Source organism: Penaeus vannamei, chromosome 37 (assembly GCF_042767895.1).
Source record: "Penaeus vannamei isolate JL-2024 chromosome 37, ASM4276789v1, whole genome shotgun sequence".
Lineage (NCBI taxonomy): Eukaryota > Metazoa > Arthropoda > Malacostraca > Decapoda > Penaeidae > Penaeus > Penaeus vannamei.
In genome coordinates, this window is record NC_091585.1 from 245405 (window position 1) to 262904 (window position 17500).

The 17500-nt window shown below is 52.6% G+C and overlaps 2 protein-coding genes across 2 annotated transcripts in view; one reads left to right on the plus strand and one right to left on the minus strand.

Annotated features, from left to right (window-relative positions):
• LOC113819007 (uncharacterized) overlaps positions 1-8782 on the plus strand; it is a 30479-nt gene extending 21697 nt beyond the window's left edge. The window contains exons 3-11 of the mRNA XM_070115240.1: positions 1578-1782; positions 1961-2100; positions 2324-2494; positions 2723-2878; positions 3130-3294; positions 5523-5627; positions 5798-5887; positions 7949-8213; positions 8565-8782. Coding sequence (XP_069971341.1) covers positions 1578-1782; positions 1961-2100; positions 2324-2494; positions 2723-2878; positions 3130-3294; positions 5523-5627; positions 5798-5887; positions 7949-8213; positions 8565-8773 — 1506 coding nt within the window. The 3' untranslated portion in view covers positions 8774-8782. The remainder of the gene's footprint in view (positions 1-1577; positions 1783-1960; positions 2101-2323; positions 2495-2722; positions 2879-3129; positions 3295-5522; positions 5628-5797; positions 5888-7948; positions 8214-8564) is intronic.
• Positions 8783-10198: 1416 nt separating this feature from the next.
• The window catches only part of LOC113819008 (mitochondrial amidoxime reducing component 2), a 16128-nt gene continuing 8826 nt past the window's right edge, over positions 10199-17500 (minus strand). The window contains exons 4-8 of the mRNA XM_070115041.1: positions 16768-16944; positions 16306-16486; positions 13402-13604; positions 12788-12862; positions 10199-11122 (exon numbers count right to left, since the gene is read on the minus strand). Coding sequence (XP_069971142.1) covers positions 10957-11122; positions 12788-12862; positions 13402-13604; positions 16306-16486; positions 16768-16944 — 802 coding nt within the window. The 3' untranslated portion in view covers positions 10199-10956. The remainder of the gene's footprint in view (positions 11123-12787; positions 12863-13401; positions 13605-16305; positions 16487-16767; positions 16945-17500) is intronic.

The window sequence follows — 17500 nt, forward strand, 5'->3', positions numbered from 1 at the left end:
CTCTCTATCTATCTATCATTCTCTCTCTTTTTTTTCTTTCTTTCTCTCTTCTCTTCTCTTCTCTTCTCTTCTCTTCTCTTCTCTTCTCTTCTCTTCTCTTCACTTCTCTTGGTCTTTTTATTTATTTCGCAGATCTCTCTCTATGTATCTATCTATCTATGATCTATCTCTCTCTCTATCTGTCTATCTTCTCTCTCTCTCTCTCTCTCTCTGTCTTTCTCTCTCCCCTATTCTCTCTCTCTCTCTCTCTCTCTCTCTCTCTCTCTCTCTCTCTCTCTCTCTCTCTCTCTCTCTCTCTCTCTCTCCCTCCCTCCCTCCCTCCCTCCCTCCCTCCCTCTCTCTCTCACACACACACACACACACACACACACACACACACACACACACACACACACACACACACACACACACACTTCTTCTCCTCTCTTCTCCTCTCTTGGTCTATCTATTAATTTCGCAGATCTCTCTCTCTATGTGTCTATCTATCTATGATCTCTCTCTCTCTATCTGTCTATCTTTTTTTCCTCTCTCTCTATCTATCTATCATTCTCTCTCTTTTTCTTTCTTTCTCTCTTCTCTTCTCTTCTCTTCTCTGAGAAACATTAGTGAGAACTCAGCAGCAGTCCAAATAAACACAAACTACAAAATCATTCAGACATATATCAGGAACACACACACACAAAAAAACAAAACAAAAAAAAACGAAGAAATACACAAGTATAAAATGAGAACAAAGGCAAACGGGTTCATCAGCTTGACGACCAAAGTGCTTGCTTCTGTTCCACACGCCAGTCCTTTGCTTCTGCCAACATGAAACGTACACTGACAGGTCTCGGTGCCACCCAATCAAGGGAGCAGTGACCAGCATTTCAATCCATTATTCTTTTCTGTGCAACTATGTATCCTCAGCAGTTTATGTCCAAAAATATCATGCAGCTGATCTCTTCAAAAAGTTCTATAGTCACTGAATGCATCTTGGAACCCAAAGAAAGTTCACTTGATTTGTTTTGAAAGGAGTCTCGTTTGCCGTAGCGATTCAGGCACGAAAGGAGGCCGGATAATTGAAAAGTCCAGTTCCAAAAATTCGCGAGTACCAGGGCCTCATAGTGCTCATAGGCCTCATAGAGAAATCATGTCCAGTAAGCAGAAAATTCTGATAACTAAATTATTTCCAAGCACAATATTTTTATGATATCGGATAGTATTCGAATCAGTGAATTTTGTAGAATGGTTTACCGTGTGGTAAAGTCAAAAGATAATTGCACATCCTCAAATATGTCCTGTTTGCTACACAATAATAGTAAAAATGCACACACGAAAAAGATACAATAAATTTAAAATCCACACACAGAAACAAACACCACAAAATAGAAATGCCAGGACAAAACTACAAACAAATACACAATAAAATACGACTATGCACTGGTTGTGGAAACTGTAACAGCATAGATATTCATACACGACAAAACACAAGTAATCACAATGACAGTACACTCAGACAACACTAATTGCCACAATAACATTTTTTATTTGGTCATTATAACCCCATCTCCCAATTGCCTCCCCTTCCCCTGCAGATTGCTGGTGCAGAGGTGGCACATGACAATCTGGCACTCCCACAAGGTGACACACAGAGGTTCGTTCTTCCAGCACCAGGCCTCCGACACAGACCAACAGGACCGCAGCAAGCGACGCAGCAGCAATTTGTAGACAACACGGGGAAGCAGCTACTTCAGAACTATGGTGGCAACGGTGGGATTAATACCGGACCTTCTGGCAATGGTGAACAGATGGGAGAATCTTTCCCGATTTATTTCGTTTTCGTTTTCTCTTTTATTTATTGTCATATTTATTAGATAAAATTAATGTTAAAAACGAAATTAAATTCTCTTTGTTTATTTATACATGTATTTGATTATCCACTTTTTAATTCATTACTAACCTCTTCTCCCATTCCTAGGCATAGTAGGCAACCTACTTCCCCTGGACCCTGGGACAGCAATGCCCCAGGTGTTGGCATTAGACGTGGCATGCCAGAGGGACCAGATGAGGGTCAGGATAACTTTCGACTCTCCTTTCAATGGTGTCGTGTACTCGAAGGTATGTCAGAGGGTTTTGTGACCCACCGAAAAAAAAAAAAATCTAACGCATTTCCTCCTAAGATACGAGTTTGCTTTCCACCCGGCACCTCCAGCTGTGGAATCTATCTCACTTTCAAATGCCGTTATCCGTGTACCTATGAATAAATAATGATAATAATAATAAACCCATTTCATCCGCAGAGCAACGTTAACTCTATTTCCCCTTCTCCCTCAACACCCAGGGTTACTATGGCAACCCGCAGTGCAGTTACGTGGCACCAGGATCGAGCAGGAGCGAGTACGAGTTTGTGGTGGTGTCGGGCACGTGCGGCACTCGCTACGTGGAGAACCCGGGCACGCCGTCGTACCTCGAGAACACGGTCGTCATCCAGAACGAGCCGGGCATCCAGGAGGTGAGGACGACGCCCTCTGACCGGGTTCTGTCGGGCGTGCGAGGGGATGTGGGCACTGGCGGGCGGCCCGCTCCTTCTCCTTCCGACGTTGTTTCTCTGCCTTCATTCCTGTGTGTGTTTGCATGCACTGGATGTACTGTATATATTTGAATGGGTATATGTCCTAAATTTTTGCTTTTCATTCTTCTGCGTCCGCCCTTTCTCCCCATGACCGCCTCTTCGCCGCAGGTGTGGGACACCGCCCGTGGCGTGCGCTGCGTCTTCGAGGGCGCGGGCGGCGACTCGACGCAGCGGGTGAGCGCGGCGCTGAGCGTGGCTATGCTGGACCAGCAGGTCGTGTCCTTCGCCGCCGACTCGCAGGCGTCCGCTTCGCTCGACATCCAGGTCAGTCGCCGACTCGCACGGTGCCAGACGCGCGAGAATGATCACAGACGGACGCTGTTCTTTTACTGATAACCAAGAGGAGGCAACGGATAATACGTTGAAATTTGATAATGATGATCGAATAATGTTGACGGGTTATAAGCAGTCTTCAAGTAATCAGCGGTGTCCACGAAACACCGCTGATCCAGGAACTGTGATACTAATCCACCAATCAAGAGCCGAATGACAGACTGTCTCCCCTCGGTCGGCAGATCGGGCGCGGCCCCTTCGCCCCGTCGGCGTCGGGCATGGTCAAGATCGGGGAGCTGATGACGATGGTGGTGGCCGTGGAGGGCCCCGCCAGCGCCGACGTCCTCGTCAGGCAGTGCGTCGCGCACGACGGGTCCAGGCAGAACCCGTACCAACTCACGGACGAGGTGAGGAAGGGGGGAAGGGGAGGAAGGGGTCGCGGGTCCAGGCAGAACCCGTACCAACTCACGGACGAGGTGAGGAGGGGGGGAAGGGGAGGAAGGGGTCCAGGCAGAACCCGTACCAACTCACGGACGAGGTGAGGAGGGGGGGAAGGGGAGGAAGGGGTCCAGGCAGAACCCGTACCAACTCACGGACGAGGTGAGGAGGGGGGGAAGGGGAGTGAAGGGTCGTGGGTGCAGAGAGAACCCGTACCAACTCACGGGACGGGGTGAGGAGTGGGGAAGGTGGATGGGAAGGGGTCAGCGTAGGTGCAGGGGAAGAACCCTTCTCCAGCTCTACGGACGTTGAGTGCACAAGGGGGAAGGGAGGAGGAGTTGGAGGTGGGGGGAAAGGGGAGAGGGGGGAGAAGGACGGGTAGGTGTAAGGGATGGAAGGGAGGAAAGTGGAAGGGGACAGCTGGGGTTAGGGTATAGGGGGAATGGGACGGCTAGAGGGTTAAGGGGTATAGGGGAAAGGGGACGGCTGGGGTTAGGGTATAGGGGAAGGGGACGGCTGGGGTTAGGGATTTTATGAGGGGAAGGGGACGGCTGGGAGTTAGGGTATAGGGGAAGGGACGGCTGGGGTTAGGGTATAGGGGAAGGGGACTGGCTGGGGTTAGGGTATAGGGAAGGGGACGGCTGGGGTTAGGGTATAGGGGGAAGGGGACGGCTGGGGTTAGGGAGTATAGGGGAAAGGGGACGGCTTGGGGTTGGGGTATAGGGGAAAGGGGACGGCTGGGGTTAGGGTAATAGGGGAAGGGGACGGCTGGGGTTAGGGTATAGGGAAGGGGACGGCTGGGGTTAGGGGTATAGGGGAAGGGGACAGGCTGGGAGGTTAGGGGTATAGGGGAAGGGGACCGGCATGAGGGTTAGGGTATAGGGGAAGGGGGACGGCTGGGGTTAGGGTATAGGGGGAAAGGAGACGGCTGGGAGTTAGGGTATAGGGGAAGGGGACGGCTGGGGTTAGGGTATAGGGGAAGGGGACGGCTGGGGTTAGGGGTATAGGGGACGGCTGGGGTTAGGGTATAGGGGGGTGGAAGGGGACGGCTGGGGTTAGGGTATAGGGGGAAGGGGACGGCTGGGGTTAGGGTATAGGGGAAGGGGACTGGCTGGGGAAGTTAGGGTATAGGGGGAAGGGGACGGCTGGGGGTTAGTAGGCATAGGGGTATAGAAATGACGGCAAGTTAGGGTATAGGGAAAATGTACGGCTTAAGTTGGTGAGAGAAAAGGGGACAGCTGGGGCTTAGGGTATAGGGGAAGGGGACGGCTGGGGTTAGGGTATAGGGGAAGGGGACAGCTGGGATTAGGGTATGGCACAGGGGAAGGAGACAGCTGGGGTTGAAGGGTAGTCTGGGGTGAAGGGGACGACAGCTGGGGTTAGGGTATAGGGAAGGTGGACGGCTGGGGGTTAGGGTATAGGGGACGGCTGGGGGTTGAGGGTATATGGGAAGGGGAGGTTAGGGTGTGAGGGGGAAAGCGGAAGGAAGGAGACCAGGGGTGGGGTTGCAGGAGCGTGAGGGGAAAAGCAGGGAGAGAGAGGGGATGGGGATAGAGCGGAGCGAGGAGTGAGACTGGCCAGGAGGATGGATGGGATTGGCAGGGAGGGGAACGGGAGGAAGGGGGTGGGGTTGGGTCGTGAGGGGAAGGGCGGGTTCCATGGAAGGGGAAATGGCATAGGATGTGAGAAGAAAGGATACGAGGAGAAAGGATGTGGATAGGGAAGAGGAAGGCTATATAAAAATGCGCCGGTGAGGGGAGTCCTTGTGGGAGGAAGTTAGGATGGGGGAGGAAGAGGCTCAGTAGGAAGGGAGGAAGGGAGTTGGGAAGGAACATTCAGGGATATAGGAAACGAAAAGGGGAGCGTAGGGAGACGACAGAACGGAGAGAGGAAAAGGAAGAAGGAAGGAGGAGAGGAGAGCAGGATGGGGGAGCTAGGGATAGGAGAGAATGGGAAGAGAGGGAGACCTAAAAAAGAGGTACCTGGGAGAAAAAGGGAAGGAGGGAAGAGGGTAGATAGGGCAGGTGAGTGGAAATATTGGAAAGAGAGAGAGAGTCGGGTAGAGGCAGACCAACAGAAAGAGAGGGAGGGGAGAGAGGAGGGAGGGAAGGAGGGGGAAAGGAGAAGGAGAGGGGGGGAGGGAGTGATGGGGAAAGAGGGCTCACACAATATCAGTCTGATGCCCTTTTCGCTCCAGAACGGCTGTGTCCTCGGCTCCAAGAAGAAGATTTTGGGTTCGTGGCAAAAATCCCGTGACACTGGCAACCCCAAGATCCCTGTGGTCACGTTCTCTCACTTCCAGGTAATATTTGACATTCTTTACTAATCGAGATAGATGAATTAATCAATAAAAGGATATACGGTTTATACAGATAATTAAATTACGATGCCCCTAAATGATGAAGTTAGCCCTAAAATGGTTTTCTTTTTTCATTTTTAGGGATAACTATATTAATTTTCTTATCTTTCCAGGCCTTCAAATTCCCAGACAAAAACGACGTGTATATTGAGTGCCAAGTCGACCTCTGCAGTAACGGATGCCCCATCTGCCCTGAGGACGGCGTAAGTTCTTGTCTAAATGTCTATTTTTTAAAATATTTTCTTGGATGATGAAGATAATTGTTTAAGTTTAGGTTTAAGGTTTAAGGCTTTCCTAGTTTCGGAGACCAGCCCAAAATTGGTGCTATAGATCACTCAAACAGACTGATATTGACCCCACAATGATGCATCTTCTCCCCTCCCCCCCGCCTTCTCATCCCCTCCCCCCGCCTCACCCCCTCTGCCCTCCCCCTCCTCACCCCCTCCTGCCCTCTCCCTCCTCACCCCCTCTGCCCTCTCCCTCCTCACCCCCTCTGCCCTCTCCCTCCTCACCCCTCTCTGCCCTCCCCCTCCTCACCCCCTCTGCCCTCCACCCTCCTCACCCCCTCTGCCCTCTCCCTCCTCACCCCCTCTGCCCTCCCCTCCTCACCCCCTCTGCCCTCTCCCTCCTCACCCCCTCTGCCCTCTCCCTCCTCACCCCCTCTGCCCTCCCCCTCCCTCACCCCCTCTGCCCTCTCCCTCCTCACCCCCTCTGCCCTCCCCCTCCTCACCCCCTCTGCCCTCCCCCTCCTCACCCCCTCTGCCCTCCCCCTCCCCTCACCCCCTCTGCCCTCCCCCCTCCTCACCCCCTCTGCCCTCTCCCTCCTCACCCCCTCTGCCCTCCCCCCTCCTCGACCCCCCTCTCTGCCCTCTCCCTCCTCACCCCCTCTGCCCTCCCCCTCCTCACCCCCTCTGCCCTCCTCCCTCCTCACCCCCTCTGCCCTCCCCCTCCTCACCCCCTCTGCCCTCCCCTCCTCACCCTCTCTGCCCTCCCCCTCCCTCACCCCCTCTGCCCTCTCCCTCCTCACCCCCTCTGCCCTCTCCCTCCTCACCCCCTCTGCCCTCCCCCTCCTCACCCCCCTCTGCCCTCACCCTCCTCACCCCCCTCTGCCCCCTCTCCCTCCTCACCCCCTCTCTGCCCTCCTCCCTCACTCACCCCCTCTGCCCTCTCCCTCCTCACCCCCTCTGCCCTCTCCCCCTCCTCACCCCCTCTGTCCCTCCCCCCTCCTCACCTCCTCTCTGCCCTCCCCCTCCTCACCCCCTCTGCCCTCTCTCCTCCTCACCCCCTCTGCCCTCTCCCTCCCTCACCCCCTCTGCCCCTCCCCCTCCTCACACCCCTCTGCTTCCTCCCCCTCCTCACCCCCTCTGCCCTCTCCTCCTCCTCCACCCCCTCTGCCCTCCCCCTCCTCACCCCCTCTGCCCTCTCCCTCCTCACCCCCTCTGCCCTCTCCCTCCTCACCCCCAGTCTGCCCTCTCCCCTCCTCCACCCCCTCTGCTCCTCTCCCCTCCTCACCCCCTCTGCCCTCCCCCTCCTCACCCCCTCTGCCCTCTCCCTCCTCACCCCCTCTGCCCTCCCCCTCCTCACCCCTCTGCCCTCCCCCTCCTCACCCTCTCTGCCCTCCCCCTCCTCACCCCCTCCTGCCCTCCTCCCTCCTCCCACCCCCTCTGCCCTCCTCCCTCCTCACCCCCTCTGCCCCTCTCCTCTCTCTCACCCCCTCTGCCCTCTCCCTCCTCACCCCCTCTGCTGCGCCTCCCCCTCCTCACCCCCTCTGCCCTCCCCCTCCTCCCACCCCCTCTGCCCTTCTCCCTCCTCACCCCCTCTGCCCTCCCCCTCCTCACCCCCTCTGCCCTCCCCCTCCTCACCCTCTCTGCCCTCCCCCTCCTCACCCCCTCTGCCCTCTCCCTCCTCACCCCCTCTGCCCTCTCCCTCCTCACCCCCTCTGCCCTCTCCCTCCTCACCCCCCTCTGCCCCTCCCCCTCCCTCACCCCCTTCTGCACTCCCCCTCCACTCATCACCCTCTGCCCTCTCCCTCCTCACCCCCTCTGCCCTCCCCCTCCTCACCCCCTCTGCCCTCCTCCCTCCTCACCCCCTCTGCCCTCCCCCCTCCTCACCCCCTCTGCACCTCTCCCCTCCTCCCACCCCCTCTGCCCTCTCCCTCCCTCACCCCCTCTGCCCTCCCCCTCCTCACCCCCTCTGCCCTCCCCCTCCTCACCCCCTCTGCCCTCTCCCTCCTCACCCCCTCTGCCCTCTCCCCCCCCCCTCAGTCCGCCGGGCGTCGTCGGCGAGCGGTGCCCGCCGCGCGCCCGGAGCCGCCTCCTCCAGGCACGCTGGGCGAGGCCGCCGAGCGCGTGGAGGCGCAGCTGTTCCGTGAGCGCGGCGCGAAGGGCGGCGCGCGGGCGGTGGCGAACGGCCTGGCGAAGAACGAGAGCGCGGGCGCGCCGGTGCGCGTGGCGCGGCGCCTGCGGGTGCTCTCGCCCGAGGACATCTCCGTGGGCGGCGACGAGTTCTCGACCGTCACCCTCGTCACCAGTGAGTGCCTTGGTCCGCCCCGTCGGCCGCCCTCTTCCTCTGATTATGATCTATTCCTTACAGCTTCCTATCATTATTACCTTCTCCTTTATTATGATTTATTCCTCCCTGCTTCCTGTCGTTGTGTTTTATTTCTGCTTCAAATTACCATTTCAAATATCGTGTTATAGTGGCAAAAAGCTTCATATCCATTTGTTATTCTCCTTGACCACATTTTTGCTTCGGTCCTTTTCTCGCCTTTGTCTTCGTCTTCGCCCGTGCGAGGCTGTGACTCTGACGAAGGCGACGGAGGACAGCCTACGCCAGGTCCCTTCCCCTGTGTCCCTTCCCTCACGCCCTTCCCTCCCGCAGAGAGCGCCGGCGCCGCCCCCGAGGACGTGTGCATGAGCGTGGCGACCTTCGTGGGCGGCCTCGTGGTCATGCTGGCGGTGCTGGTCCTGTCGTCGGTGGTGACGGCCGTGCTGTGCCTGCGCGTGCGCACCATCCCGTCGGCGGCGTCCACGTACCCGCCCGACTCCTCCTTCCACGCCTTCAGCACCGTCTCCGGCAAGACGTTGTGAGCCACGGGGCGGGGGGGGGGGGGGGGGGGGGGGAACTGTCTTTATAGGGATGCCGCTGTGATTGATATATATATATGTATATATATATATATATATATATATATATATATATATATATATATATATATATGTATGTATGTATGTATGCTTGTATGTATATCCATGTATACTGAATCTTATTTTTTCTTATCGATTGGTCATTCACTTATATATATATGCATATGTGTGTGTGTGTGTGTGTGTGTGCATATATATATATATATATATATATATATATATATATATATATATATATATATATATATAGAGAGAGAGAGAGAGAGAGAGAGAGAGAGAGAGAGAGAGAGAGAGAGAGAGAGAGAGAGAGAGAGAGAGAAAGAATTTCTGCGTTGTCTCGTGCAATATCATATAGTATTACGCTGTTCTGTTTCTAAAGACCGTTTTGCCATTGGACATTGTCTGTTTCCCTTAGACCATTCAAAAGGACATATTGCTCCTGAAAATGGCAAGGGAAGAGTGTAATTTCCTCTCTCGTCAACCATAATGAAATCAGGCGAGATTTTCCTTAGATTTTATTTGGAGTAAAAGTTCCTCGTGCTTATGAATTCCTGTTTTGTCTTCTTATATATTTAATGCTTTTCTGCTTCCTGTTTTTTGCTGTCTTTTCACAAAGCCGCATTCTGTTTCCACGTGTAAAAAAGATGTATATTTTTATACGAAATGCCGTAGAAAAAAATATTTTTCAATAATGTAGATGTATTTACTTTATAACTCATTTCTTCGTTTTTTTCATTTGATTTGATTCATCTTTTGATTCGTATTTGCAATTGTGAAATACGTTAACAGTGCCTTTGTTTGTAAATAACTGTATCCAGTCACTGAAGGGACGGGGCGAACTACCAGCGGCGGTGCCTCGGTTTTTGTATTTGCTCATGAAGAGAGAGAGGGAAAGAACAGAAGAAAGAGAGATATAAGAGAAAGAGAATAAGAACAGGAGAACAAAAGAGAATGCGTGAAAAAAAGTGAAAATGATAAGAAGGCGAAGAAGGAGAGAGGAGATGTGGACACAATCATTTCGTTGTTTTGTGCACTTGTTATTTTTATACGTGTTTGTATACGCTTCCTGCAGGCAGGTTATGTGTATGGAGTAGAAATAAGAAATAAAAATGACAAAAAAACACCAATATTGTCTCATAACCTTTGTAGAAACCATAGTGGATCAGTCAAAAATAAAGATGTGCAAATTTGGTCTCTATTTACAGACGTTCTAAGAACCATATTTACTTATTAAGAGCAAATTCATGAAGAAAAGACGTGACTTGCACAAGCTCCACCAAAACCTTTCTGAAAGTATTTGTCACCAAAACCTTTCTGAAAGTATTTGTCCTTTTGTGTAGAGTAAAGGGAACTAATAACACCCAGAGATTGGTTTTAGTGCCTGATCTAATTACCAATAATTTGACATCAATTATTTCCACCTCGCAGTAAGTGGCCAAAGCAATGCGACCAAAACAAAATACAACAATTATGATATTAGTACAATTAAATCCTAATGGTCATGGCAATCCTGAAAATCATTGTAACAATACTAATTATAACAACAATAATAATTATTATAACGATAATATTAACGATAAGGATAACAATGATAATGATATTGTTAATAATGATAATATACAATAGTAATAATAATGATAATATACAATAGTAATAATAATGATAATATACAATAGTAATAATGATAATATACAATAGTAATAATAATGATAACAACAATAACAATAATAATAAAAATAATAGTGATAATGATAATGGAGATATCAATAATAATAAGGATAAAAACATAATGATAAGGATAATGATGCTAATAATGACAGTAATTATGATAATAGTGATAATAATAATATCAATGATAATGGTTATAGTATTAGTAGTAATAACAGTGATGGTTGAAATCCTGATGACGTCATTCTCACCGAGCCACTCACGCCCTCGTCTCTCCCCCTCCCCCCCTCACGCTCTCACCCGCCCTCAGCCTCCAAGCCGCGAACCGGGTGCCTGGCCGCCCTCACTCCTCCTTGACCCCGCCCTGACCTCGCCTCCGCTCGCATCTCCATGACCTGGTACTCGGGGTGCCTGGCCGCCTTCACTCCTCCTTGACCCCGCCCTGACCTCGCCTCCGCTCACATCTCCATGACCTGGTACTCGGGGTGCCTGGACGCCCTGACCACCATGACCTTGTCCCCGACCTTGAGGGCGCCGCCCTGCTCGGTGCCGCACTGGAGCCCGAACACCGGCTTCTGCGCCCAGGCCTTGGCGAGGCGCGGGGGTCCGCGGGGGCAGCGGTACCTGCGGGGAAGAAGGGCGTGAGAAAGAGGAAGGGCGTGAGAAAGAGGAAGGGCGTGAGAAAGAGGAAGGGCGTGAGAAAGAGGAAGGGCGTGAGAAAGAGGAAGGGCGTGAGAAAGAGGAAGGGCGTGAGAAAGAGGAAGGGCGTGAGAAAGACGAAGGGCGTGAGAGAGAAGAAGGACGGCCCCAGGAGAGGCAAATTCTCCAGCGACGTCGAGACAGCCTCCGTCGGGAAATACGAATGAAGTCCTGACCTCCTCTCCCGCTTCCCGCTGAAGAGACGAGTCTGTTTCGAAGTCAGTGAACATTGCTGCAGCAGTCAATGATCTGTTGAATATCACCTTGGCCACCAGTGCGGACCGAATACTGAATCGCCTATTATCTAAGCCAATGGATGCTGCAACCACACGCATTCTACAACTACACAGTGTCCCACAGCAAGAACACAAGGCCTTGAGTATATTATCAGCTGATAGTGAGAAGCCATCTGCTGGTTTCCTACACAGGGAATTCCTCCATAGACAATCGGATTACAGGCTATAGGGAGATTTCCAACGCGTTTCAATCGTGTCTCTGAACTACTCGACACCCTATCGCCATTTCACGTCCCTCTTCCCTGTTTCTTCTTCTGGCTCTTGTCATCTCTCCCCTTTTCTGTCCTTCTCCTTCCTTATTCTGACTAGTTGTATTCAAATTGCATCTATTTTCCCTCTCTCTTTTGCTTTGACTATGTTCTGAATATTTTCTTCCTTTCTCTTTCCCGTCTCCTCTTCTTCCTCTCTTTTCCCAGGTTCTTCCCTTCCTCCTGTGGTCCCAAGGCATCCCCCCGCCCTCTCTTCCCTTCCTTTGGTCATTTTCTTTATTTCCTCTCTCCCTCTCATTCTCTGTCCTTTGTTATTCATCTTTCTCTCAATTCTATCCTTTCTCTTCTATATTTCTTTCTCTTACTTTCTTTCCTTCTTTCCCCGTTTCCCTACTTTCCCTGCTTTCTCTTCTTTCTTTCTAATTTCAGTTTTACCTATTCCCCTCTTCTGCTTACACGTTACTTCTTTCTCGTTTCTTCTTCTTCTCCTCTCCTCTCTGCCTTTGCTCTGCCTCTCTTTCTCATATTGCCTACTTTCCCTTCCTCTCTCCGTCTCAAATCTCATTTTCTCTTCCTTTTTTCGTATTTTCATTTCTTAATTTCTCTACCTCTCCCCTTCTTATTTATTATTTTCACTTCCCGTTCTTTCGCTTATTTCCTATCCCCCCCCCCCTGGCCCTCTTATTTCCTGTTTGCTCTTCTCCTCCTATTCTTGTTTCTTATTTTCTCTCTCTTACCTCCTATTGGTCTTTCCTCTCCTTTCCCTCTTCTTTCACATCTTCTCCTCTTCCTTTTAGTCCCTCCCTTCTCTCCCTTCCCCCTTCCAACCCCGTCTCCCCTTCTTTCCCCTTCCCTCTCTTCTCTCCCTCCCTCTTCCCATCCCCCTGCCCCTTTCCTTCCCTTCTCTCTTGTCTCCCTTCTCCCCCTCCCACCATCCCCGCCCCCTTCCTTCCCTTCTCTCTCTTCTCTCCCTCCCCCTCCCATCCCCCGCCCCCTTCTTCCCCCTCCCATCCCCCCGCCCCCTTCCTCCCCCTCCCATCCCCATCCGCCCCCTTCTTCTCCCCCCCCCCCCCCCCAGCACTTACGTCTTGAGCGTGGTCAGCGGCTCCTGCTGCGGGTGCCTCTCTCCGGTGGCGGGGTTCACGATGGTCAGCACGCACCTGGCGGAGGACTTCGTGAAAACCATCGTGCATTTGATGCCATGTTATGCCGCATTGCAATATGCGATATGATATCAGGATCTGTTTTGTTTTGAATATGATCAGTATTACAAGGGAATTAGCTCGGAGGATTTGTGTGCGACGGCATCTGCATGAAACCATATCCCCGGACCATAAGGAATCTTAACTATATCCTATCTTTGTCAGCAAACATATGAATATTGTATCACCTTCACCTATTTTCTGTCACGTCAGTTTGATGTTTAGCAAAGACACGCACGCATGCACACGTACACGTACACTCAGACAGGTCGAAAATGACTGCCTCTTCCGAACTCTATTCTGCACTGCATTTTCTCTATTAAGGGATAGACAGATTGCAGTCGACCTTCCACTCGCTTTCCATGCCACTCAGAGACAGTCCTTCATACAATCCATCACCTTTTGTGAAGGTTTTCTGGTAAACCCAACCCACAGGAAGTCGTCCTCGTGTTCCTTCTCTTTCTCCCCCTTCCCTTTCCAAGTCCTCTCCCCCTCACCTCTCGCAGGGCTTGACCCTCCTGAGGACGACGTCGCCGATCTTGAGGAAGGCCCAGTCGTCCTCGTCGAAGGGCCTGGCGCCGCGGACCACGACGTTGGGCCGGAACCACCCCATGGACACGGGCTCCTTCAGCCGGCCGTTCAGGTCCTTCATCGACGACTCCGACGCCACCATGAACGAGCTCGTGTCGGCGTATAAGACCTGGAAGAAGAGGAAGAGAATGAGGAAAAGAGGAAAGGGTAAGGGCGAAGACGACGGAGGGAGAGGACAGAAGATTTTGCCGGACGAGATGCGGCCGAAGGAAGGCGGGAAGACAACGACCGAAGCAGAAAAGACAAGCCATAGAACCGCTCCACCAGGTGGCTGTTTGGGCCATCCAGCAATGGCGGAGGAAAGGAGTGGGCAGCAGAGCCCCCGCAGAAGGAACTGCCTTGTGTATGAGCTTGGACTCTGCAGCCAGTTTGCGAGCTCGGAACATCCTATCTTTATGGCAGGACTATTACCCCAGCCATCGAGGGAACTGAGGCAGTTGGGAGTCAAGGTGGCTGCTCTCTCGGAGGTGAGACGCGCTGGCAGCAGCATGGTTACGCCTGCTACTGGCTGGGTTGGGGCAATGAGTCACCAACTGACCAACCTTCAGTTGGCGAGTGTATTATGGCATGAAACTAAAGCATGATTTTGGCTTTGTGTCCCTTATTGCTGTTTTCTGATGTTTGCACACATCTTTGGTGAGACATTTGGATTGCATTAGGTGACTTCAACACGATATGTGGTTGTGATCTAGCTGGCTACGAGATCTCTGCTCGGGAGCTGATCCTTCTTTCTGAGACTTTGCTAGATCCCAGAAATTGGGTATTTCTGGCTCCTCGCATCAGTGCTCCAGCATTGCTGAACATAGCATAGTGATATGGGTATTGTGGGAATGACTACACCCTCACTAGAGGAGCCTCCAGTGCTGCAAGGTTCACCAGAGTGCCGATTTCTGCGGTACCAATTATGACTACCCTTCAGATCCACTTCAAAACGCTCCATCTCTCCAGCGTCCACCCCAGAGTACTTTACCTGGACAGACCAAGGGAGAAGGAATGCTCAGAGGTTCGCTTCAACTATCTCTTGTTGATTCACAGCACTCAGATCCTGATGCGCCCTGAAGTTCTGTGGGATTCCTTCGTGTGAAACGCTTGATGCAGAGCTCGAGTCCGTAGGTGAATGCCTGAACTCGAAGCAGAAATCATCTCGCCAGAGACACTGGAGGCCACAGGTGCGTGTCCTGCGGTACGACTAAATGGCGATCAGAATTTCTGCTATTCTTTGGTGCGGGGGCTTGGACTTTTATCGGGAATCTTGCTGAGGAAGCTGAAAGCCATTTCTTAGTAAATAACCTTCGTCTCGCCCCTCACAGATGGTTGTAATCTATTCAGCGGATGGACGGATCATCTAAAATCAAGTTAAATGCTGGTGGTGCGCCTATATCATGGGGCTTGCATGCTGTCTGGCTGCCATCTGGCAGTCCGGTACCATTTCCCGGCTCTGCTGAGGGGCATGGTCTGGAAGGGAAGGGGATCCAATGGGACTGCAGCAACTGCTTTGGCATCACATTGCTCAACATACCAGGTAAGGTTTTCGCTCACATTCTTCTGAGATGGATCTGTGACCACATACTAAGGCACCAGAGACCGGAGCAATATGAATTCACTCCTAGCAAGTAAAAACAATGGACTGCATGCTAGCACTTTGAGTCATTATAGAGTACTATCATGAGTTTGGTCATGGGTTGTTTGCAGGCTACATCGACCTCAAGAAGGTGTATGACCCAGTGCATCGCAAATCAATATTGGAGATCCTAAGACAGGATTATTGGCTTAATAGCAAGCCTATATACCGGTACTAAGTGCTGTAGAGCTTATGTTGAGCTTCTTCCCCGTTAATTCAAGAGTGAGAAAAGGCTGTATTATTTTCAACACTTGCAAGGACTGGATAATGGTCAGAGCTACTATCCAAGGTCATTGTAGAATAACACATGGCAATATCAAGGTCACTGTCCTTGCCTCTGCTGATGATGTTGCTATCCTGTTTCTAGAGATGCTAGTGGCAGCTCTTGATGCAAAGCATGAGGCAAACCCTTGAGTTTAGAGATCTAGATCAGAAACAAGATCCATGGTTTGGGGGTCTGTTAGGAGACCTGGTCAGTCGATAAATTGCGGCAAGGATGCCTTTTGTCCTGCCAACTGAGGCACAGCTGGCAGGACCATGTGTCCACCAACGGCTACACCGTGAGGCCAGCGTAGGACCTGTTACTTGCATAATCCGAGACTGCTAACTCAGGTCATACAGGCACCAAGCTCGTTTCCCTGTGGAAGACCCTGCTCATCAGGGGCAGGGTCTTCCTGAGACGACCTAGGAAGTCGTGGCTTGGCGTGGACCAGCCGTGAGGAGCTAGAGACGGGTCGAGGCCCTGCCTAGCAGCTCGCCATAAGGGACCTTTGTGGCTGGAATGAAAGTGCAGATACGGCTATGCGCCACCTCCACTTTCCACTGGCCTGGGGAATGCTCCTGCAAGCGTTGTAATGCACCAGACAACACATTACTGCAATGCCACCGAACTGAAGTTTCCTCAGATGGGCCGCGGGGCCCCTGAAAGCGGGCGAGCGAGGCGGCAATCTGTCGCCGCCACGGGAAGCTCGCCCTCGAAAAGCTCACTAAAAGGAAGTGAACTGAAGAAAGAGAGAGAGAGAAGGGGAAAAAACCGTAATAAACAGAAGTCGTATATACACAGAAACAATATAAATACCTAGAAAAAAACAATACAAATAAGCCAGTAATACGATAAGCCTACAGCAAATAGATGCGTAACATACACCCCTCCCCCCCCTCCCCCCCCGCCCGCCGCTGCCTCCCTCACCCTGTCCGACGCCCTGAACTGCGGGAACTCGAAGTAGTCCGGCTTCCTGGCGGGCCGGTCCTTCACCAGCCCGCCCTGGTACAGGAGTCGAACGCGCGTCTCGCCCTTGTAGAGCAGCCGCGAGAGCCAGTCCGCCACCGCGTCGCCGCAGTCTGCCCCGCACGTCCTCTGGTTCCATATCCTGTGGGGGGGATGGGGGGGGATGTGTCATGTGGGGGATTCAAGAGTCTTCGAGGAAGATGCTTGGCAATACTTCCCAAGCACCTCCTTTTTTCTTTCGCGTCTGTACGTCTATGTTATTGCGGTCGTTCTAGGGCTGGTCAGGACTTGCTGTTTTACCCAAGCAGTGCAAAACGAATAACGAAGCAATTTAATATTATCAAAGATATTTCCAATCTTATTTCGTTTCTTTGGTGGCTGACTGATTCACGAGCCATCGAGGGAACTTCCAGACGGACTGACCTGACTTGGTTGACCTTCACGTCCCCCATGACCTCCTGGAGATCGAAGGAGACCTCGCCCTCGCCGTCGGCTCTAAGGGTCACCCTCTGACCCTCGACCTCGAAGACCACCGTGGCGAGGCGGCCCACCTGGCGGCACGTGATGAAGGTGCCCTCTGACGTCATCACCATGAACGACCTGGTGGGGGAAGGGGCGGAGGGGGGGAAGGGGGTGAGAACGGAGGCTTTGGGGTGGGGGGGGGAAGGGGGTGAGAACAGAGGCTTTGGGGTGGGGGGGGGAGGGTGAGAACAGAGGCTTTGGGGTGGGGGGGGGAAGGGGGTGAGAACAGAGGCTTTGGGGTGGGGGGGGGAAGGGGGTGAGAACGGAGGCTTTGGGGTGGGGGGGGGAAGGGGGTGAGAACAGAGGCTTTGGGGTGGGGGGGGAAGGGGGTGAGAACAGAGGCTTTGGGGTGGGGGGGGGAAGGGGGTGAGAACAGAGGCTTTGGGGTGGGGGGGGGGGAAGGGGGTGAGAACAGAGGCTTTGGGGTGGGGGGGAAGGGGGTGAGAACAGAGGCTTTGGGGTGGGGGGGGGGAAGGGGGTGAGAACAGAGGCTTTGGGGTGGGGGGGAAGGGGGTGAGAACAGAGGCTTTGGGTGGGGTGGGGGGGGAAGGGGGTGAGAACAGAGGCTTTGGGGTGGGGGGGAAGGGGGTGAGAACAGAGGCTTTGGGGTGGGGGGGGGGAAGGGGGTGAGAAC